Source organism: Medicago truncatula, chromosome 1 (genome assembly GCF_003473485.1).
Source record: "Medicago truncatula cultivar Jemalong A17 chromosome 1, MtrunA17r5.0-ANR, whole genome shotgun sequence".
Lineage (NCBI taxonomy): Eukaryota > Viridiplantae > Streptophyta > Magnoliopsida > Fabales > Fabaceae > Medicago > Medicago truncatula.
The window spans coordinates 6,593,541-6,617,384 of NC_053042.1; the positions used below are offsets into that span (position 1 = coordinate 6,593,541).

General features: G+C 32.6%; 1 protein-coding gene across 1 annotated transcript; it reads right to left on the reverse strand.

Annotated features, from left to right (window-relative positions):
• Positions 1–7,086: 7,086 nt before the first annotated feature.
• On the reverse strand, positions 7,087–21,511 carry LOC11419215 (exocyst complex component SEC3A). Its single transcript, XM_003589256.4, has 25 exons — positions 21,208–21,511; positions 19,603–19,673; positions 19,308–19,388; positions 19,075–19,142; positions 18,865–18,967; positions 17,904–18,052; positions 16,712–16,829; positions 15,504–15,608; positions 14,331–14,432; positions 14,106–14,243; positions 13,766–13,894; positions 13,596–13,676; positions 13,427–13,501; positions 13,062–13,235; positions 12,840–12,981; positions 12,131–12,195; positions 10,920–11,090; positions 10,743–10,822; positions 9,564–9,645; positions 9,070–9,167; positions 8,845–8,953; positions 8,671–8,739; positions 8,263–8,328; positions 8,088–8,177; positions 7,087–7,312 (listed from the first exon to the last, which is right to left on the reverse strand). The coding sequence occupies exons 1-25, from the start codon at positions 21,383–21,385 to the stop codon at positions 7,202–7,204; spliced, it is 2,655 nt and encodes an 884-aa protein (XP_003589304.2). The 5' UTR covers positions 21,386–21,511; the 3' UTR covers positions 7,087–7,201.
• Positions 21,512–23,844: the final 2,333 nt, after the last annotated feature.

The following is a 23,844-nucleotide window of genomic DNA, read 5'->3' on the forward strand; positions in this document are numbered from 1 at the left end:
TTCAATCATACTCAAAAGTAATTACCATGTTTGACTTGCATGTTATATTATGGTCTCATTAAAATTGAGTTTTACGGAGTAGTATTTTACCAAAAATAATACTATTTGAATTTTAGTCCTCTCAAAATAAAAATTGAATTTTAGTAGCTAAATCGAGCGATAGAAGGGAATTCACGAACAACTGCTTTTCAATAAGATCGTTTGAATATCCATACTCCTACGTGTAATATTAATATAGGAAATCCAAATCGAATGTTATTTATAATTTCAACACATTCCAAGCTTTATAACCATACTCACTGCCGGCCAACATACAACACTCTAGTTCTTCATGTCAAAACATTATAGAGCTGTTATTACACTATCCCTCACTAATTATAATCATTTAGAAGAAAAAAAATATTTATCCTTAAATATAAGACCATTTACAAATTTTTAGATACATTTATTCTTTTTTTTATTATAAATGACAACATGGTAATAATCATATATTTTTTAGACAAATTCATTATTCAAACAACTTTTTTTAATACTTATGATTTTTTTTTTTAATAAAAGATGTTTATTTCATTTAATTAAAAATAATATTATCGTGAATTTTGTTATATGTTCCTATATAATAGGACAAATGGAATAATAAATAAAGCTATAAATATTATAAGTCTCATTATCAAACTTTATTACATTGAAAAGTCAAAATGCAGTATTCCGTCCATATATAGAACAGACTTTGGCTTGCGATCCTTTCCGCCCAACTTTTCGGTATAGATTCTAACATAATTAAGTGGACCGTTGATTTACACGAAAAGAAAAGAAAAAAAAAGTAAAAGGAAATTAAAAAGGTGACTAGATTTTTGAACCGTGCTCTGCTCGGATTTATTGTAAAGAGGTTGACATACGAATAATAAAATGCAATATATAATTGATAACGGTAAAAAAAAAAAAAAAAGTTGTAAGGTCACGCCTTTCCATTTGCAAAGCTCTAAATATCAAAATATATGATTTTTGTGTTGTGTGTGAAATTTTTAAACGGTTTAGGTTTTATTTTTTAGAAACACGTTTAGGGTTTGGTATATATAACCAAGTTTACATGGAAATTAGGGTAGCCGAGTTTAGAAACACGTTTAGGGTTTGGTATATATAACCAAGTTTACATGGAAATTAGGGTAGGCGAGTTTGCATGGAAATTAGGGTATTCTGTTTGTAAACCTAATAAAGCAAATGAGTGGGAAAAAATTAAGTTAAATTGTTACAGACCTAACAAAATTAATAAATAAGGATATGCTCATTGTTTCTAAAACAAACGTGCAGCATCAAATAAGTGTAGAAAATATTTCTTACGGAAAAGAAAAAAAAAGCAAGAGGATAGGAATGAAATTGGTGCCATGCATGCATTTTTTTAGATGGAATTTGTTAGGTTAAATAATTGCAAACCTAATAAAGTAAATGAGCGGGAAAAAATTAAGTTAAATTGTTGCTGACCTAACAAAATTAATAAGGATAATGGTGATTAACAATGTTCCGGACAGGGCAAATGTCCAATCTGATGATGGATGGGATTAAAAAGGTACACACTAATTGTTTGCGAACTTGAAGGGGAAGGGGAAGTAAAGACTTGAAAATAAAGGAATGAGTAAGGGGAAGAAATAGATGACATTAAAATAAGAGACTTTGGGGGCTTATTTCTTCAAAATATAAAACTCTCCTCGTTTGGAGAATTAAAAAAATGTATTGGAGGAGGATTTTATGGGGTTTGAGAATGTTTATATGAACTCTTCAAATTTAATATATGTTGTTATAATATTCTTAAAATTAAAAATATATTAATTTTTCTAAAAAAATTAAAAATATATTAATTATAAACATTGATTTATCACTCTCTAAAAAAATACTCTTTCAAAAAATATGAAAGATTTCTCAATTTTCCCCTGTATTTATCTCCTTCAAAGTCTTTCCTTCCCTTCCCCTTCAAACTTCCAAACAAAACCTAAGTCGTTAAGTAACAACATTGATGTCAAACCATAGCATTTCGGAATGAACACTATTTATAAAAAATAATTCTTACTTGGATACAAAGATTTTTTTTTTTTAGGAATGGATACAAATATTTGAACACTACTTTTAAGCATACTCGCATAAAAGAAAAGATAGAGAAATAGTAATAATTAAATAACATATTTTCACATAAGTGTGGTATATGTTATGATTTAAGTATGTGAGAAGAATCCAATTCAATAGACTAATCGTTTAAATGGAACGGATGTATGTATGACTTAAGTATCACACTAATCTATCTTATTTGCTCAATGTGAGATTTACAAGATTGCCATCCCTTTAAAAGCTGATGTACAAAACAACTTTCTCTCTATGTACAACTTCATGCATCTATCACCAATCAATTACTCTGCTACTACTTTCAAACACTTCAATTTTCACTCTTTCATGGATTTTTATAGTTTTAACACAATGTTATATTATACTATTGAAATCAATGTATCTGTAAGTGACCATTTTTTTAAGAAAAGTGAACTCATTTCGTGACACAATATTAGCAAAAAGGTACATGTACTTTTTTTATTACGGAGGAAGTATATGTTATGAGTTATGACTTACACTCATGACATGAGCCACATGACTTCATTATCACATTTAACATTTTATCTACTCTTTCTTCTTTGAAGTCTTCACTAATCTGTCACTATTCAATGGTGTACTCTCAATTGTTATGATTTAAGCTATGAAAAGTGTCAAACTTAAAAGACTAATCTATTATATAAAACTCTCATAGCTTAATAACACAATAAAAAGAAATTATACACAAGACTACAACCAATGTATTTTCTTAAATGAGACTTATAGTAAAGCCAAAGGAGGAGTAGTTGAACTATTATTTTAGTCGGCATATATGTAAAGTTGGGTAGCTCAACTAATTTGAGTAAAAGATTAACTAGTTGAAGGTTCATGATCCAAATATTAACAAGGAGAAAAACTAACAATTAGTAGTAACATTTTTCATTAAAAAAAAAACTTAATTGGGCAATGAAATGTGAGTAAAATTATGGTTTTTTTTTTTAAGGAATGGTTCATATTTGATGCTGAAGTCGGCAATGAAAATGTGAGTAAAATTATTATGGTTCGTATTTGGTGCTGAACTGAGTGCTCCAAATGCTACTGTCCTTATAATCAAGTTTTTCATGATTGCTGACAAAGTGGCCCATTGATAAAAAAAAATAAAAAGAATTATTGTAACAATGATGGAGTGAGTATTAACAATGTTTCTGTCTCGGATAATACTTGCTGACATTGTGGTTGGTAACATTGGTGATATGATGTTACCAACCACAATGTTACAAGTGTGCAAAACAACAAAAAAGTCTTGTGAAAGAAAAAGAAGAAAGTCACATGTGACATTGTGGTTGACCAATGTCACCAATATCATCAACCACAATGTCACCCAAGTGCTACCCTTCTGTCTCCGACCACAAAAAAGTCGAAACAAATATGATGATGCCAAAGAAGTAGGACGCTTTTGAGTTTCAATGTGCCATAATAATTATAGACTTATAGTGCCATTTCTATTTGAAACGAAACAAACGTGCTACTCATCTATAAATAATTGCCTCCCCATTAACAGTTTTTGTTTTTTTGTTTTGTTTTTACTTGAAGTAAAAGCATAAAGTATGTTTGGTTGAAAGTTGGAAACTCAAAAATAAAAAAAATCTCTCATTCTTAGAAATATTAATATACAATATAGTACGGATTTTGATTGCATGCAGTCGGAGCAGATTTAATCATCTGATTAAAATCGAATGGTTCAAACTTAAAGCTATTTAAATAAAAAGAAAAATTTTGTTTAATTTTGATTGTCCGATCTTTCTTTTTGTTTTTTTTTTTTTTTTGAATGGCAAAATATATATTATAAAGATAAAACATGAGATTTAACCTGCTAAGTACAAATATAACAAAGAAATACAAACACAAACCAACACCAATGGTGTAAGGGGGACAATAAAGATAAAGAGACAAAAAAACAACGGGCGAAAAAATTAGAAAATAGAAAACACAGCAAACACCAAAAGGGCCCCACGAAAACGGCCCCCAATTGTCCGATCTTAATGAACGGGCATATCTACCTATTGTGATTGTATGGTCATATTGTCTGACTGCATGCAATTTTGACCGCATACAATCTATGGTTAATATTTCCTCCGTTCCAAATTGTATGACGTTTTGATCATTTCACACGTATTAAGAAATGTAATTAATATTGTGTGGGGAAGAGAAATTATGAGTTGTTTTACAAAATTATCCTTAATAAATGGTATGGAAAAGATAAATGAAACAATTGAAAGAAGAGGGAGTAATTAATAGTTAAGGATATAATAGGAAAAATAACATTAATATTTCATTGATATTGTAAAGCGACATATAATTTGGGACAATTTTTTTTTTCAAAGCGACATACAATTTGGGACGGAGGGAGTAGGTCTTTACCCCCAATTTTTGGTTTTTCCCCTGTAAAATTGTTATTCTTCCCCCTGTAAAATATTTTTGTTTTGATTTACCCCTCTAATAGGCCAAACAAATTTTCGTTTGGCCTATTATGGGGTAAATCAAAACAAAAATATTTTATAGGGGGTGAATCAAAATAAAAATTTTACAGGGGAAACCAGAAATGACCTTTACAGAGGGTAAAGACTTATTAACCCTACAATCTATGCTCTTTTTATCGTAATAAATAGGGATAATAGTCATTTTAATCCCTGAATGTGTAACGAATAGTCATAATAGTCCTTTAATGTATCAAAATTTCCAAATAGTCCTTGATTGTTCTCTTTGTTAGTCAATAATCTTTGACATTAAAATATTTCGTTAATATTGTCATATTAGTCCTTCAATATACTTACTTATTGTCATATCAGTCTTTATAAATACTTACTTATTGTCATTTCAGTCACTATATGAAAAAAAATTATTATGAGTATTGAAGGATAATTTTAACGTCGGAGACTATTTTGACTTACAAAGTGCACAATCATGGATTATTTTAAAATTTTGATATTAAAAGACTAGTATAGTTACTCCTTACATATTCATGGAACAAAATGACTATTAATTCTAATAAATAATTGAAACAACTCAGTCCATAACTTCATGACATTTTTGTTCAATTCCCATTTGAGGTACTCCAATAATAGAGATTCTTGAACAGAGATGGGATGAGCTCCTCTAATCCCCGTTTCCTAAATGCTCCTTGTATTCCACTTTTAACTATGAAAATAACAATTAGTTTCTTTTTTCTTCTTAAGAACTTTTTTAAAATAGTGTTCTGTCTAATGTTCAAGATAAGTGGGGAAAAAAACACACACACACACAAAAGTAGGGATTGGGACCCTCTTGAAATAAAATCTCATAGTTACATGTTGCTTTTAACTTCAGTCGTAGATCTGTGATCCAACTGTCCCGATTATGCAGTACGGATTTTGTTAGTTTCACATCTCGGCCATTCATCGCAGTTTGCGTTGTCCAAATTAATTACTGCGTGGAATCCAAATCCCTTAAGTAGTGTGCATTTGTTCTTGCTCTTTAGACTCTAGTGTATCTGGAGTATGGTTGCACTTGATGTTGATTTTATAAAATGATTTTCATTTAAAGTGGTATATACTTATGTAAAAGTGTTTTTAACGCTAACATTAAATTTGAGACCAAATTGTTTTCTAAAATTAGAGGTAAAATCAATTTGAATCATGAACATTTAAACATGTCAAATAACTATCAACAGCATTTTTATGCTTCCAAAATCAATTTTATATTTAACGAAGGTGAATTTAAACATGCATGTAGCAGCTGTTGGAAGTCTCATGTTTGGTACATACAAGAACAGAAGAAAAATGTGTATAAATTGAGTGCATGATGTTGGATTGATATAAACCAATTAATGGGTAAAAATTAAGATAGTTTGTTAGACAGTCAAATTAAGACTATAATCCGTTAGAGAATGACAAAAACGTTCTGGATTGATACGCTATAGAATGCAATGTGGAATTGGCTAAGTCTTACCTCAAATATTGACCTAGAAAACAAGGTCATTTTGAACACCCCGGAGTATATATTCGCATAATAAGACTCTTGTTGGCAAAATGACCCACCTCACATAGTTCGGACAGAGAGCTATAAAAATAAATGAGTTGAAATACTTCCATTTCCGACAATAAATGGCAATAGGAAAAAAAAAACTCTTTAATCACACTTTCTAGCCTATTCTAGAATTTATTTTCGATTAATAAATGAATGAGTTGTTATTATACACACTTGGCACTAGATCCTAATCTATAGGAACAAAATTCCCAATACATCAATGATTAAAGGAAAGGATGAAAGGTATTACACCAGAGGATTTCATATTCCCTTTGTTCTTCCCTTGCCTACTGGAGCTGACTCTTGTTCCGAAAGAGTAATCAATGAGCTTAGTCCCCATAAACCTCAAACCAACGCCATCGAAGTTCAAACCCTCTAGTAAGAAACTGTTTCATTCTTATAAGTTATATTCAATTTGCGTTATTTTCAGTTTTGATGAAAAGGACTGATAACCAATTCCAGTCCAAACCATTATTACCAGGTAACAGTAATCAATTACAACCATTCAGTTCGTTGATTAGTATACCTAACGTTAATGAGTAATGTTATGGGTTTGGATCCTCTCCACCTTAACAATCTATTCAACTACATAATACTTTGAATAACAAATATAACTAAATAATATTTTTTTTATTTTTTTTGAGGAGAACTAAATAATATCTGTATTCAACCAAAAAAGAAGGAAAAATATTCACTGTTTCATTCTTTTTCCAAACAATACATAAATTATCAACTTTTACTATCCATTTTCTATCCTCTCATTTTCCCTTTATCACTTCCTTCACAACTTATTAAAATAACTTTTGAAAAGAGCTCCCCTCAAAAAAAGATTTTTGAAAAGAGTTGTTGCTTTTCCAAATAATAATAATAATAATAATAAGTTAGAACAAATGTGCACATTTCATTTCATCACATTTGTTCGAAAATGTGCTAAAATCTGTCTCAAAATTAAAGCTACAAAAAGATGCACTTTATTGAATAAATAAAATTACATACAACAATGGAAACAAAAAAAAGATTAGAAGATGGAAAAAAGAATAATATATACAAACACATACATCATTTACATATTAGCTAAAATGCCTTTCATCTCTGCAACAGATGTGAATGTCTCATTAGGGTAAATCTTAGCCACAAGTTGAGCAAAACCTTCGTACTTGTCGAGAAACTCTTTCTGCAAAAAAGTTTAAGAAATTGTTCACTTCAATGCATTTTCTATCTGTTTGAATTAAGCTCAAATTAAAAGTTAAACCTTTCTACAAAATATCGTCGTCATTTTCCTATAATTAAGTGTTTCCCAACATGTTTTAATTTACAATCTTTCCTTTTACAAATCTACACAGTAGACATCATGTAAATTTAAGTGCAACACCTGAGCAACTTGTAAAAGAAATATTGTACAAGCATCAGCAATTTGTTTTGGGGAAAAAAAATTCCCTTCACGTCATCTTTCAATCAAGATTACTCAGGTATTGAAATTTAGGCTGCCTCCTTTTCTTTCCCAACAACATACAGCATATTAGAAATCCATTTTCACATTGGAAAGGCCTTCAATATTGGAGCCTCACTTTACAAAATGTGAGATATCATTCAAATGGATTCATGTTTCTCTTCGAACTTCAAAGATTTTATTTTTTAAATACAGTAGTGTAAATCTTTACTCTATTGTATATTATGTTGCCAACTTACTAAAATAGTTTCACCACATTATTACGTAGTCAAACTATTTGTGTTATGATAATAGCATGATATGATAGTGAAAAAAAATGTTCTATATCGAGATATCGAAATTAAATCCAATTTAATTGCCTTTTACATGTGTATCCAAAATTGCATATTTATCTTAGTGCAAAGGCAACTCTTGGAAGACACTTCAGATTTGGCCTTATTAACTGGATTACTGTAAATAAGGTATCTTAGTTGGCCAATAAGGAATAAGTACAACTTACCTTGCATTTGTCCCATAAGGAAGGTAACAGTTCTTCTGAAGTCAAATTCTTCTGTAGTTTCTTATACATCGCATTAATGGACTTGTCAACCTATGTGGAAGAGCAAAAAAAATAATTTACACGATAAGCATGCAACAATACAAAGGCTATTCAAAGAAGAAAAGAGTCAGCTTACCCCAGATAAGCTGGTTTTTAACATTTTTCGAAGATCCATTTTTGACAACCCAAGCTGGAAAGGTATCTGAAAATGATATAAAATATTTTAGGATTTTCAGGATGATGAAAGTCACATGATCAGACTTCAATTTCAATTTCAATTTAGACATGATCAGTATTGATATGTTTCCTTGTTTTTCCATTTCTTTTCATTCGGGATTTATTTCAATGTATTTATGATTGTAATTTTTGTTTAGTGCATAAAAAACATACATCCTAAGGAATTTTTGCTTTAAGCAATTCGAAAAACACATTCTTGTCTATGCTTAACTGTATCCAGTTTGTTATACAAGAATTCTAGATATGGTGAGATACTGTAAAGCCAGAGGCTATGAAGGATTAAAAGGAAAACATAATACAAACCAACCTCTTCAGGTGCAACGGTGAACATCAAATCCTCAATCCTTCGAGCAAACTGGAAAAGACGTTCAAATTGCTTTCCAAGGGAAAAAAAAAAAGTGATAATGAGTTGGGTCCTAAGGGATATGAATTCCACTGTGGTTCAGAAAAAGATGAAAAATAGGGGAAGAAAATTACTCACAACGTATATGATCATGCTAATATGGCGCGTGCAAGCTTGTTCATAGGCTTCACTGGCCTGATGATAAAACTTGGCCAATGTGGGCACAATGTTGGCAAGGTCATACAAACTAAGTAAGACACACAAAAAAACAAGTTAAAAATGACAGTTGTCTTCTTTGCAAAATCAACTTAGAAAACAAGAATTCAAACAGCCTCTTGGAAGAAGAGCTAGGGAAACACTTGCCTATTCTGAAAAGCAGCATAGTTCTCAAAGAGAAAAATATCTGCATACTTTGGATCTGTTTGTGATATTTTTTCCAAGGTTGTAAACATTACGCTAACCTGTCGAGCCAAACATTATGCCAATAGTTAATCAGTACATTGAAAAAAAATTATTATGTATTTATTTCCACCTATTTGGAATGCAGATAAAAAATTGATATACAATAAATAACTGAGTGCCCACAGTAACTGTTAGGATGTAGAATCAAGAAAATTATAGTAGTTGGTTAGTTAGAGAAATATTTGTATAAATAGAAAGACACAAGAATTGAGAGAATCGAGGGAATTGATTGAATATTGTAAACATTTAGTAATAGAGTAAACAGGAAACCCTTGGAAGAGAAATCAATGATTTTTATCCTCTCCGTTTTGGGAAGCAAGTGCTTGATTTCCCAGAAAAATACCAAGACAATAGACATCATTAAAACAGGACAGTGTTTTAAAAGAATCACTTACAAATTTTGTATATGCTTGGTCAACCAAATCCCTAGACTGTCCCTGAATGTACTGCTCCATACGAGTTGCAAGGATTGCAAATCTGTGCAAATTAATATTAGACGTGAAGAAAGACTGAAAATTGAAAAGAAAAAAAATACAAACTAGAAAGAAGCAAATATTAGCAGTTGTAATTGTTCGCTAAACAAGAACCATATTTCACATTTCTAACACATACGAATGTACGATCATGAACTACGCCTAATTATATGTTGATATTATACCCCAACTTTCATAATATATTTAAACAACTACAAGCATGTGATCAAGAGATAGATATTTTTATTTGCCTGAAAACAGACATGCATTTTTGCTAAAGTTGATGGACTAGAAAACAATCTTTGACTACCTTAAACTTTATATAGTAAATTTTACATATTACTATGCATGTCAAATTTTACTTGCCAATTGAAATATAAGAGCATGCAGTCTACAATCAAATCAAATGGATATCAAGGAAAACACCTTACAAATATTAAGTGTCTCAATGCAATCAAGATGTATGGTATGAAATGTGATCCTGAACATTGAATCCAAAAATCAGGAGAAACCATTTCCAAAGCAGAGGAACACAAATTTGAAATATTGACTTTTTAAAGTAGGTCCTCAGAATTGTTAATTTAAAATGGCTCCAAAATAGATGGAAAAATTATAAATTTAACACATGACTGCATGCAAGGAAGTAAGCTGATTAATCCATTTCATGTTGTTATGGCTGTGTATCTCCACAACATCAGCAACTATATCAATAATTTCATCTAAAATCAATATAAAAAAAATAAAAGTTATACCAAAATTAAATAAATAAACTTCACTCAAAAGGTAAATTACAATGAATGATTAACAAAAATCACATATACTTCAGGAACGCAAAAAACAAACAAACTCCAACTCAGTGCAATTTGCAAAAGCCAAGTACTAGAACAAAAAAGTAGTGTAACAATATCTTTAATGAATACAAGATGGAGTTGGGGCCTTTCACTGCAATAATAAGAGATATTTTTCTAGGTCTTCCATGTTCCAAACTTTATATAATTAGCTGTGAAGGCAGCATACAACTGTTCTTCATGCTCAAAAAGAACATCCTAATTCTTTGGAGTTTGGCGAAGAGGAAAAGTAGAAAATATGGATCCATTTTACCTGGGAATGTAGGATAGAACACCCATTTGGCGAACATTCCGTTCATTTCTTTCAATTTGATGGCAAGCTTCATCAACAAACTGCCAAAAGATTTCCAATTAAATGAATTGGGTTAGTGTCTCAATCTTCTAAATGTATTTAGAAAAAATAGTCTTCTTCAATATACCGGTCACCTACACGGCTGAACTGCATAGAAATCCGAGACTCTAGGTCGCCAAGCAAAAGACGTACAAATCCTGCTGCATCAGCTTTCTGACCAGAAAGATATCGTTCTGTTATTCCATGCATTGATATGCAGCGTAAAGGATCAATCTTGTATGCCCAATCCACGACAGCATAAAAGTCTTCCTGAAATCATATAAAGCATCTTTATAGCTGTAAAATCTGGATTTTTAAATATACTAAATTACCTGCAGTTTATGAAGATATCATTTTATAAGGAACAATATGTTGTTCAGTCAGACCATACAAAAGTCCAATAATGTTGGCCTTTGAAAGGCCTGGGCTTAGTTTTAAATATTGCATTGTATATCAAAATTAGTGCATTCTAGCATCTAGTTTCTATTAGAGACTTAGAGTCTCAATGTTATACTAAACCTTGCTATCCTATGTTTTTTTCTATATAGAATACACATGAAGAAAACCTGTTACCCTCTACAAAGTTGCAACATAACCAGAAGTGTGCAAATACATGAAATTGATACCATCACTAAGGGGAAGGATAGAGAATTAAGTTATATCCATTCACTAATTTATCCTGGATTTGGGTACACTTGGGTATCATTACAGGTGTATTAGAGAAATAAAAACACAGAACAGCAAACTTCGACCCTCTTTACCATGGTAGTTTATGTTCTTAGTCGCCTGGTGTCAGTAGCTGCTCATAATGGACTGGTTAAGGGGGTCCGATTAGAGGCTGATGTGAATGACTTCTTGGAACCAAAGGTACCCTCTGTCCATAGTTTGTATATCTCAAGATTGTTTGAGTTCATTTTTGGGATTAAGACTGACAAGGCTAAAAGTGGTAAAGTAGGGGTAAATCCAACAGTCAGAGATTTACTCTGCTTTCACTACTTTGGCTGGATGTCAACCCCTTCAATGGCTTCCCACTTGGCTTCTAAATATTTTCTTTAGAAATTTTCGTGTGAGTGATGTTTTTCTTCTACTTCCGTATGTGTCTTTTCTTCCTTAATGAAATAACTTCTTTCAAACCCCCATCACGAAAAAGAAATTACACAGACACACACTATCACAAGTCAAAAATATGCACTCTAGTTAGCATGCTTATCATGTAACTTTGAGAAGATCCAAAATCCAAACCCTCTCATCTTTTAAAAATATCAAAAGAATAAAAGTAGATTCAAAAGTAGAGCATGTTGTATGCATACTTGAATTCCGTCCAGTAAATCCTGAAGTGATTCATTTAAAGCTGCAAGCTCAGCAGAATTTTTTCCTACAAAATGGAAGAAATGGTCAAATTACCAACAAAAAAAAAATATAGAAAACCTACATTATGCAACAACTAAAACCTTTTACGTGGAGTCAACTGTACATATTGGATCAAATGGTGTCAATGCCATACAATAAACCACTGTTTAATCTAAATCTCCTGTAATGGTTTAGGTTATAGTTGTCTCCTTCTACCTCTAACTATTGGACTATCATCTATTGGATTATCCTCCTTAACAGTGCTTCTATAGGTGTTCTCTACACATGTGCAAACCACCTAAAGAATGCCTATGTGCATTACATAGCGCAGATTGGAGGATTGTGTTGCGCAGTTAAAAGCCAAACTAAAACCTTGTTGACTGTTTATGGCATTGATGATCAAGTAAAAATCTAAACTACAATACATTAGATATAACTTTTAAGAGGAGTGCTAGCAACACTCACTCAAAACACTCTCTCCTTTATTAAGTGAAATCAATGTGGATCCCACACATTGGAAATGAGATCCACATAAAGTGGTGGGACACGCATATGTTTCACCCAATTAAAGAGGAAGTGTTAGAGTGAATGTTGAAAAAAGAGTGTTGCTAGCACTTCTCAACTTCAAAAGTACAAAGCCGCTATTTGAAAAAAGTCAGGCATATATACCAGATTTACTGTCATTCTCATCGATGTCCATAATTCCCAAATCATCATCATCATCGTAACCAGCTTTGTTGCCGTTAACAACACCACCTGGAGGAACAAGTGTAGGAACTTCAAAGCACATGAAGTGTGCAAAAAACGAACTCTGCAATGTAAACCATGAAGAATTATACATTTTATTATCAAAAAAAATTGTGTTGAAATAAAGGAATATTAAACTTTTACCTCATCCACCAGAAGTGGGATAAAAATTGTGAGCATCTTTGCATAAGCATCAGATACTGTAGAAGTATCGGTAGCATTTACATTCTGACCAGAACCAGTTGAGCCTTCAAGCCAAACAGTTGGATTTCTAGATGCTTTTGTACTAGCACGGAGTTCGTTGGCAAACTCACGGGCCTGTAAATAAATGTTAGAAATTTCAACTGCATTAATATGCATACCAAAACATAAAAAGCAAAGCATATGACCCAGAACTCACATGTAATAAGGTTACTTCTCAGTTCATAAAAGATAAAAAAGCGAGTTGTGGAACAAACTTTGACATCTTATGATCAAGTAACAAATAAAAGCAATATAATGTAACTGACCTCCCGGCGAAGAAGCAAGTTTAGAGAACTGCAATAAGCTTTTCTCAGTGGACCCAAGCAATTCTTGTCAAGGCTCTGCAAGTGTGTAGGAAGATAATTTAGATAGAAAACAAAGAATATCACTCCAAAAATATACGCATGCAGGAATAATAGGTCCTCTGTATTTAACCTTCAAATGCTGAAGAAGACGTGCATATGTCCTGCACTTGTACCGCAGGTCAGCATGGTCAGGTCTCTTCAACTGTCCCCGCTGTTTAGAGTAAGCAGACAATGTGAAACCAATAAATTCAATCCAAGAATTCAAAAGTAACGATTCTGAAACGAATTTAGAGAAAATACCTGAGAAAAGTAACTTTTATCACTTATCATGAAGTCCACCAAACTAGCAAAGTAATTTCTCAAGAATTCAGAAGCTCTCCTGACAAAAGTAGATTTTAATTTTTCAAGTTCTGCACGCTTCTCTTTAACCTGTAGAGCACGACGAGCAATCAAAATAGATGACTTTAAGGTCCCATACAAATTTTCCAGGGTATCTCTCTCTTTGCTTTGTGATCCCAAATTCATAGTACTCTCAATTCTCTCCATCCAATTAAAGTTGTAGAAATTAATGAATAAAAATCACAATCAACTTCCTTAGCCAGATGATTTAACAAAGAGAAAAGTAAAACAGAGAACATACAGCTCTCATAATTGCATAAGTGGGGTCAATGTTGGGCACTTCAAGACCGCGCAAGGCACTAGTCAACCATTCACATGCTTCTACATTTTGAAGCATGCGTTCTTCATCAAATGAACCTCCTGTCAAACACGTTGCAAACTACACCCACAAAGGCGCCATTAAAATAAATAAGCCAGGTAAGTTCATCCAGCTAAAATTAGATACAATTTACTGATAAGGACATACCTCAGAAGGTACACGCAACCGCTCAAGAAGCTTATCAAGCTCCTCGATGAGAGATTTGTTATTTACCGATTGCATTTGCAAGCTGTTATTACGGGTTTCTATCTGGACACAATCACCATCAAAACAAACAAAAAGTAAGAGATCCCCGATTTTAAAATTTCTAATCTGAAATCATATCAACTAGACAACTTACAGAAGCAAACAAAGCTAGAAAAAAAGAAAAAAAAAATCAAAGCAGAAAGCAACTTCCCACTCCCAGCACCAAAAAATGGTTGCTTCTAAACCATAAATTATTTTTTCAGATATCATCCAAATCTAAGTAATATTATTTTAAACTCAAAAGGAAGATATTAAAAAGGGAAAAAGAAACCTTTTTTATTTGCTTATTTTAGAGAAAAGAAGAGAACTTTGGAAAGAGAAAACAGCATAATGGAAGGTGGATAAAAATTAAAATATCCCCGAGACTAATTCACACACCAGAGAGAGAGGTGGTGGCAGAGTAAGAGAGAGAACCCACAATCCCTCTCTATACCAAAATGCCCTGATGAGGCCACAAGACAAACTCCAAAGAGGAAAAGAGATGATGTTTGTACACTTCTATCTTCATATCAAGAGGCAACATAATGTCCCTTAATACGAGAATTTTACTCTTACTAAACACGACTAATAAGTAACAACATAAATGCACGTGACATGAAGTTTTTCCTTATTATTCCAGCTGAATACTTTTCCGCTAACCCCTCATACAAATAAAAACTGCTCCAAATTAAGCAGGGTACCCAAGATCCACTAGAGATTCTTTCTTTTAGTTTTAAACTGGAAACTGAACAGTGCAATGAGTAGCTGTTTCCAAGCAAACAGAAATATCAGGAGATTAATCTCTTATTTCCATTTCTGTTCTTAAGGACTTTGGGAAGTAAAGTTCAAGATACAAATAAATGAGTTGAAAGTATAACAGAGAAAACAAAAGGGTAGCATCAATAGAAATGAGGTTGGACCATAAAAATTGAACACAACGCACTAAACTAATGCATAAATTTCCTTTTCCTTGCCTGAACAAAGGAACAAAGAAACCAAACAAATGTGTAGCTATTCCAGAAAACACTACCATTACAAACACAAAGTTGTACCAAGGAAAAAATACAGCCTTGATTGAAGGGTACAAGCCCTTACCGATGCTATATCCTCTCTCATGTGGCGGAGTTTAACATTGAATGTGCCTAACCATTCATCCATATCGTCTACAACATTTGTTGCTGCTTCAAGCCCATACAACACCTGCGACACACAACTTAGTACGACTCTTTCGAAGTTATAGTATTTGCCTTTAAAGTATAAATTTTTTAAAAAAATTCAAAATATTACTAACATTAATATTGATGTGAATGATATTATGCTGGATGTTATTACATAAAACAAAGCATTAATCCGTATTAAAAATCATATATATTCTCATATATTCTAACCCTCCTCAAGCCAAAGCATATTAAGCTTTAAGCTTGTTACAAATTTTTTATTTGGAAAACTATCTTATATTATACTCCCTTTGTCCCTCAATAACTGTCACATTTGACCATTTCACACAGATTAAGAAAAGATGACAAATGAAAGAAAGAGAATGGTGATTGTACTATATTATCCTTATTAACCTTTGGTGTATTTTTTATTATCATAAATGTGAAGTGGAAAATAATGATTTGGGAGAATTTACATAGTATTAATTAGACAATACAATTGAGGGGGGAAAATCAATTAAAACTACATTGAACATTGAAAATGACACTCTTTTTGGGACAACTTTTTTTGTTGCAGATGCGACAATTATCATGGGACAGAGGGTGTAAGATTTAAGATATTACAAGAAACTATCTTTGATAGTTTCTTGTTATCTCTTTACCATCCAACATTTCGTCCAATAAACCAAATAAAAATATATATAAAATATTGTATTTTACAATATATTGCATAGTGTATTTAGGTAAATGACTCATTACTTTTCTTGTATTTTCCATCATCCATCTAACAATATAAAGGACAAAGATGTGACTCAAATGTTTGCCCTGTTTGTTCACCCTATTATAGACCCTCTATCTTTTACAGTTTTTAGTTTCATCCGAATCAATCTAGCTTTAGTTTGATCCACGGATTCTTTTCATCTTGAATGATCATATTTTGGTTGCATAAAGAGTGCTTCCAGTTTTGTACTTCTTAATTTTCAATTCTTGTTGCAAATTTGGGTACAAGTTGTAGGGATAGATCCTCATTTTTAATGATCTCCAAGTTGGATCATATCAAAGAAGTTAATAACAACCAAACAAAAGTGGTCAACTCTTCTTTCTTTTTTTTAATTAAAAAGCGGTCAATTCTGACAACAGTAATACCTCATTTATCAAAGGCTCGCTTTCTAAAATGGCATGCACATTTGCTGCTTCCAGAGCCTGGAGCTCTCTCTTCAGTCTTTCAGAAAATTCTTCTGCTTCACCAACACCCATGACATACCTGCACCTTAGAAAATCTTAATCATTAGACATTGTGAAAAATGTAATTTAGCACAAAACTTATGCATGTCCAACTGACAATTTTTTATTTAAACTTTGACAAATATGTTACAACTTAAAGCCATTACGTTCAGCATTTTCTGTTCACATATGAATTCTCTAAACTAGGAAGTATGGATACGGCCAGGGATGAATCCAGAAAATTTTGATGATAGGGGTAAAAAGTAGTTTATAATATTTTCTCAAGAGTGAAGGCCCAAAGATACCCTTAAAAAAAATTACAAACACATACTTGTTCCCTAAGAATTGAAAATACCAATTTGCTCAAAAATTTCAAATGTCATAGAAGTTATTCCTTGATAGATACTAAAATATCACTATAAAATAAATTTGAGCAGACATTTGAAATTTATGAAAGCAAAATAAAATTTTATTAAATATGGTGCCGTAAAGTTTTATTGTGGGGGCAATTGTCCCTACTGCCTGGTACATAGATCCATCTTTAGATATGAGCACGACACAGAGGGATACATAAAAAAAATTAAAATTAAAGGACATAGCATGGATATCATACAACAAACAAATCCAATTCAAATTTAAGATTTTACATAAAAAAAAATAAAAAAAATCAGAAGGGAAAAAATCAATGTTTTAAAAGTTAGCATGATTGTAGAAACAGTAAAACATTTATCTAAAGTTTGTACTTTGTAGTGTTTCCCATTTGTCTTGTGAAAAAAAAATTAAAAAAAAAAAAAAACTATTAATGCCAAAGGCTCCCCCTGTCATAATTATCATCCGCCCCTGTAAGTGTCCTACATGAATATGTGCCCAATAAGGGTATACCTACAATTTTGGAGTGTTTGTACTTCCTTGTCCATGTACCTATATTATAAATAAAATTTGGCAAGAAATTGTATAAAGGAAGACAGAGATGACCTGTGTCCCTAGAATTTAAAGGACTTAATTCAGCAATTGAATAAATAGATAAATAAATAGACGCTATTTCCAGCATATTCTTACTAATCGTAAATATTTAACCTTAATAGCATTTGAGTCAAAGAAGATTATCACTTACGTTCCCAAAAGAGCCTCCATGTCCTCTTCCTCTGCCTGGGAGACAAGGTCTTTTTCAACATTGACTTTCAACTCTCTCTCAGTCATAGCGGAAGCAACAGGACCACCATCTTTCACATTACTCTGAGTTGAAACAGGGGCTCTATTTTCCTATTTCACATTTTTGTAAAAACAATTACTCCCTTTGTCTCATATTAATTGTCAAAATTGCAACAAAAAATTGTCCTAAAACAATTGTCATTTTTTGTTTTCAATGTAACATTAATTACTTTTTCCAATAATACCCTCTAAGTCATATTGTGTGTATCACTCCGAAGGTATTATTTTCCACTGAGCATTTATGATATCAAAAATCAATTAAAAGTTAATGAGGTTAATTTGGTAAAATTGTTGTTCTCTTTCATTCATTTACTATAACTTCGCCTTAATTTGTGTGAAATGACATACTTTGACAATTTTTGTGGAATGGAGGGAGTATCCAATGGCATTTAACCACTGATGTGAAGTTCAAAATGAGAGAGATAATTCCAATTAAGACATCTATAATCTATAATATTAATATGTTTGAATGGGAGATAAGAAGGGGGAAGGCAAGGATTTACTCAAATTAAATCAGGGAAAGTAACTTTCCAATTTTATAACTTCTAACTCTCAAGTAAGGGAAAGAGAATTGTCCTTCTTTCCTCACTTAAAAACATCAAAACAAGGAAGCTTAAACTCCCCCTTCCATCCTGTTATCTCTCTTCCCTCTACTCAAAATTTCCGAACAGATTTAGAGTTTAAGATCCTCAGCTTGAAGTCGTGGAGTTGATAATAAATAAGACTGTGACACTCCAAAGATTCCACGCATAGTAAGTTATTATTATTAAGCGGTAAAGTAAGAAAGTATTCATTAGAACAGAACCATGGCTATTTGATTGTAAAGAAGCACTTATAAGACTGGATTATAGAAGACCATGCACCTTAGCCCAAAGAGCCAACTCCACAACATCTATACCAACGACCTTAGGAAGGCGACCCAAAACATCTTTAGAGATGGTCAAGATGCAAAGAAGGAGACGATTCCTACAAAATAAAAAAATAAAAAACATGATTAGCAAACTTTCCTCCCCTCACGTACAACTCAACCACTAAATTATACACTCTTAGATTAACACTCCTCTCAACAATACCTGTCATCAATATTTCGCATCGTCCATTGCGGAGGAGCCACACTTTGGCTTCTAAGGTTATCAAATCCCTACAAGACATATGCATTCATCAATTCAAGAAGCAAATGATTAGGAAGGCATTAAGAAACGACCATCAAAGTAGGGAATGGTTGCTTCTCATACAGCTTTTGTGCCAGAAACTGAGAACATTGTGTAGAATCAGAGCATAAGATCTTTCATGTATGGAACATTACCAGTGTAAATGTACATCCACTAGGATCGTTTGTTAAAACTTCTACTTTTGAAAGATGCCTTAGCTTGTATAGTTTTGCAGGCTGCAAGTAGAAGAAACTAGTTAGTAGAAGGAATGCTGAACCAAACAAAAACAAAAAATAAACACGGAATGAAAAACAACAGTCAAAGAGGTATCACTAGCTACTCTAAGCATTGGATCTTAAGAGTGTGGTAGGAGATCATAAGATGAAACCCACGGAAACTACAAAATCAAGCATGTCCCAAATAAAAGAGAATAAAGGGGTGGAAAATTACTTCAAGAACTCCTCCCGTAGAATACTTCAAAACTCGAAGAAAAGCAGTAGTCGTTTGTCCCTTTGTTAATGCTGTAGGAAATATCAAGTTGTCACCAACAATAACACAAATGTGAAATTTAACAAATGATCACAGGAATAATGCCAAATGAAATCAATCACAAGTCACAATCACTAAACCATCCCTTATAAAACAAAATAATCACTTTCAGAAGTTTTCTAGAGAGCGTCTTACAGCTTTTTTCGTGGAAAAATCTTTTTTTTTTTAAACAAAATAATCCCTTTTAGAAAGTTTTATCTGTTGTTACAGATTTTCGAAAAATGAGAATCTAAAATCATTTTATAACTAATTTTTCTTAAAAAAAAAAAAAAAAAAGTGATTTTCATTCTTATAAACAAACGCAGAACAACTTTTTCTTTATAAAAATCTCTAAATTATCAAGTCTTAAAATCGCTTTATTTATAATTCTTAACAGCAAAAGAATGCAATAACATCAGTAAAAATCATCACAAGAATTCAACCAAAATCAGTTCAAGTCCAACTAGCTCTCTCACAAAAATCATCATAAGAATGCAATAAGAACCATAAAAATAAATAAACCGCCAAATTAGTCTTTAACTTTGCAGGACACTCTCAAATAGACCCCTGAGATTATGACTATTTCAAAAAGATCACTGACTCTAAGAAAATGTCAAGTTGGTCCCTATACTTAACCACTTACTGTGTCAATCAGATCCCTGTATTTTAACAACTTACTATCAACTTGGTTTTTATATTTAACCGCTTACTATCAATTTAGTCTCTAGCATACTCTCGGAATGACTAATATGAGTAAAATTTTAGAGTTAGTGACCTTTTAAAAATATTTATAATGTCAATGACGTATTTGAGAGCGCCCTACAAAGTCAAGGACGAATTTGGTAGTTTACTCTAAAATCAATTCTACACAAGCAACCAAACATATCAAAGTTAATTTTACATCTCTAGAATCAAATTTGGTTTCTCCAAACATACATTTAAGGTTTGTTTGGATAAACAGCTTCTTTGTAGTTTATAGCACAAGTGCTTATCATGATAAGCGCAAGTTAAATTGTTTTTGTATATGTTATAAGTTGTTTTTATAAGTTATATTAAAGAACTTATGACAATAAGCTAAAAAAAACCTTTTGAAAACTGTCATAAGCTATTTTCATAAGTTCTCTCAAATAGTCTCACAAAACTTATGTTAGTAGATAAGTTCAAATAAGTCATAGCTTATGCATTATAAAACCTAAACAGTTATTATTTCTTAGGTGAATCAGCATAGGAAATTGAAGCGACCTTCTACATGTCATTGTCAAATAAAAATAAAATAAAATGTGCAGCACCGACACTTCTGATCAAAAGCATATCCGGTGTCCGGCACATGTCATAACATTCAATTATGTCATTTTCTCAAATAATTACCAGTGTCGATGAGTCAGTGTCGTATCCGGTGTCAGTGCTTCATACATGTTGACATCAAGTAGTTAATATCTTAAAAGCTAAAACAGTGAAGAAATCTGGCAGAAGCAAAATCAGAACAATTAACAAGAAGCATAAGCATGAGTGAAATTGGGAGCATACTAGAGAGAGCAAGAACCCTAGGTTTAGCCATATGACGACTAGAAAGCTTGGAAGATTTTCCTAAGATGCCGTGACTTTTGGCAACACGGATTGATAAGATGATCTTCTGCTTAGGATCTTCAATTGCAGATTCGCAAGCTCGCCGGAGTTCAACATCGTCGCCGGTAGATTTCGCCATTTCGCCGGAGTTTGTTGTTTCTCCGATCTGAAAAAAAACTTTGAGAACACAGAAGAGAGAAAAAAGAGAAAGTTAAAGAAAAAACAACGGTTTTGTAGGTTGGTGTTGGATTTTTTTTAGATTCTTCTGCGTAGAGTGCGTGTACTTTTTTTTTACTGTGTAAGACTTCGGTCTACTTTTCTTTACTGCATTTTACCGATAGTGAAATTGCTGTTCCCACATGTTGTTTTGTTGAGAAACACAAGTAAATTATCAAATACCCCCTCGGCAGTTAACTGCCGAGGAATTTGAAATTCGGCTGCAGTTAACTGCCGAGGAAAATCTCGGTAGTTAACTGCCGAGAAAAACTGATTATGCAGACAATGGGTCTGCATAATTCTAAACATTTTCAAGCCATTTACCAGAGCATTTCCAAAGGCAAAATAATTCATACAAGATTGAAACTCGGACATAATGAAGATAAGTACAATATCTTTTACAATTGTTCATAATTAAATTAAACCGACATTTGGTTAAAATTAAACAAATGTTTGAAATTCATCAAATTAAACCACTCAAAACATTACAAAGTGTCCATAATTAAACTACTCATTACGCATCATTAAATTAAATCCCTACTTACATTCAACGCAATTGCATATGGAACGAACATACATATATAATATATTATCTTCCACCATATTCTGAAACATAAATCCGTCGTCGCGAATAAGCAAAGGCATATAGCTTGCCGTTTTCCATGCGTATTCATCTCTATCTTCTCCTAGGTCTATGCATGGCATTTGACCAAACAAGTGACGTGTATATTGATTTTCACCAAGATGCTCAAAATAAGTGTTAAGTTGTGCCTTCAAATTGTCAAGAGAGTCCGTCGACGTTATCATAACCTTAACCGTCTTTTTAAACGCGGAGTACCTAACACGCCCTTCAATTTGTGCAACCTCAGACATGTCTCACTTGAAAAAAAAATTAACAAAAGAATCATATATTAGAACAAAATTAAATGGAATGTAATAACGAATAAATCAAATGCGTAAACATTAATAAGCTATAAATAAGTATTGCATTATTTTCACCATATAAAAGTCATATATATATATATATATATATATATATATATATATATATATATATATATAAATTACATAATGTTAGTTATATATTGGCCACAAAAAATTGGCGTTACAATTTCGACCCTAAAAAATACGTCGGTGTAATTTCTACCAAAAAAAAAAACTAACACCGACAAAAAAAATCACTCATTAAAGACCAAGTGATTGGAGAAGATCAAGTGACATAGAATCTTCCTCATCTTCCGCAATAACTTCAAATTGTTGCTTTGGTTTTTCGGGAGTGTCCAACAAAATAGGCGCCACTTTGTTTGACTCCTTTTGTGGTTTGGACGGTTTGTTTCCACTTTCAACTCATGTTGATCCAAATACTCATCTTCCCAAGTTACCGCATCTTCTTTCTTGTGATTGTGCCACTCCGTAGATGATGGAGGTAGTGGACAACCATTCTTCAAGGAAATAAGCGCAAAATGATTTGGAATTGCCCCAATGCACAAGATGAGAGTTTTTTGATTACCCGGCAGTGGTGGCCCTCTTAGTGGGAAAAGCGATTCCGACTTTCCAACTTCAAGATTTGTCAACACCACCACACACATTTTGTAATAATTAGCAACAATGTGTCCCATGTCCGGAAAAGTCAACCACTTATCAACAAGATGTGCACAAGTTTTTGTATTTGCGGGAGGATGTAATCCGTTTAAAATGTAGTTATAACGATCCTCACCCGCAAATACTTCAACATAATCATCTCTATGATCTATCAACTCTTGAATAAGATGTGTACGGATCATGAGATGATTTTTTTCGGTCAAGCCCATGAACTCGGCTATAGCCCGGAATCCGCAATGTCCATCGCCGATAACATCCACCACTTTTTCAATAAATGGAAGCATGAAGCGTGTCATATAATCAATAGGACGCATAACCGGGATAGCCTTAGGCTTTGGATACCGAGTAGGTGGTGGAAGTGGGGAAAGTGATGTTTTACCAAGACGAGCACCTTTTTTCCTTTTATACGATGATGTTGTTGGTGATGGTGACGGTTGGCTATCCGGATTTTGGGAATCAACAACCTCCCAAGAAGAAGGGATTCGACTAGTCGATGTAATTTTTCCTTTAGACCTCGCAATGTCGACTTTTTTCTTTGCTCCCTTGGTTGGTACTTTTCGTGGTGGTGGAGACATCAAGGTGGTTTCAGGAAATGCCAACTGCCGCAAACCCTCTTTGACCTCAAGCTTCATTTGGAAAGGGAGTTTCTTTAGACATTCTACAATAGCCTTCAACTCAACCTCGACACAAAAAGCAACTTCGTTACTTTCTTCGCCCATATATAACCTTAGCCAATGGTGGTATATCTCATCCAATAAAATTGGCTTCTCTTGAAGGAGC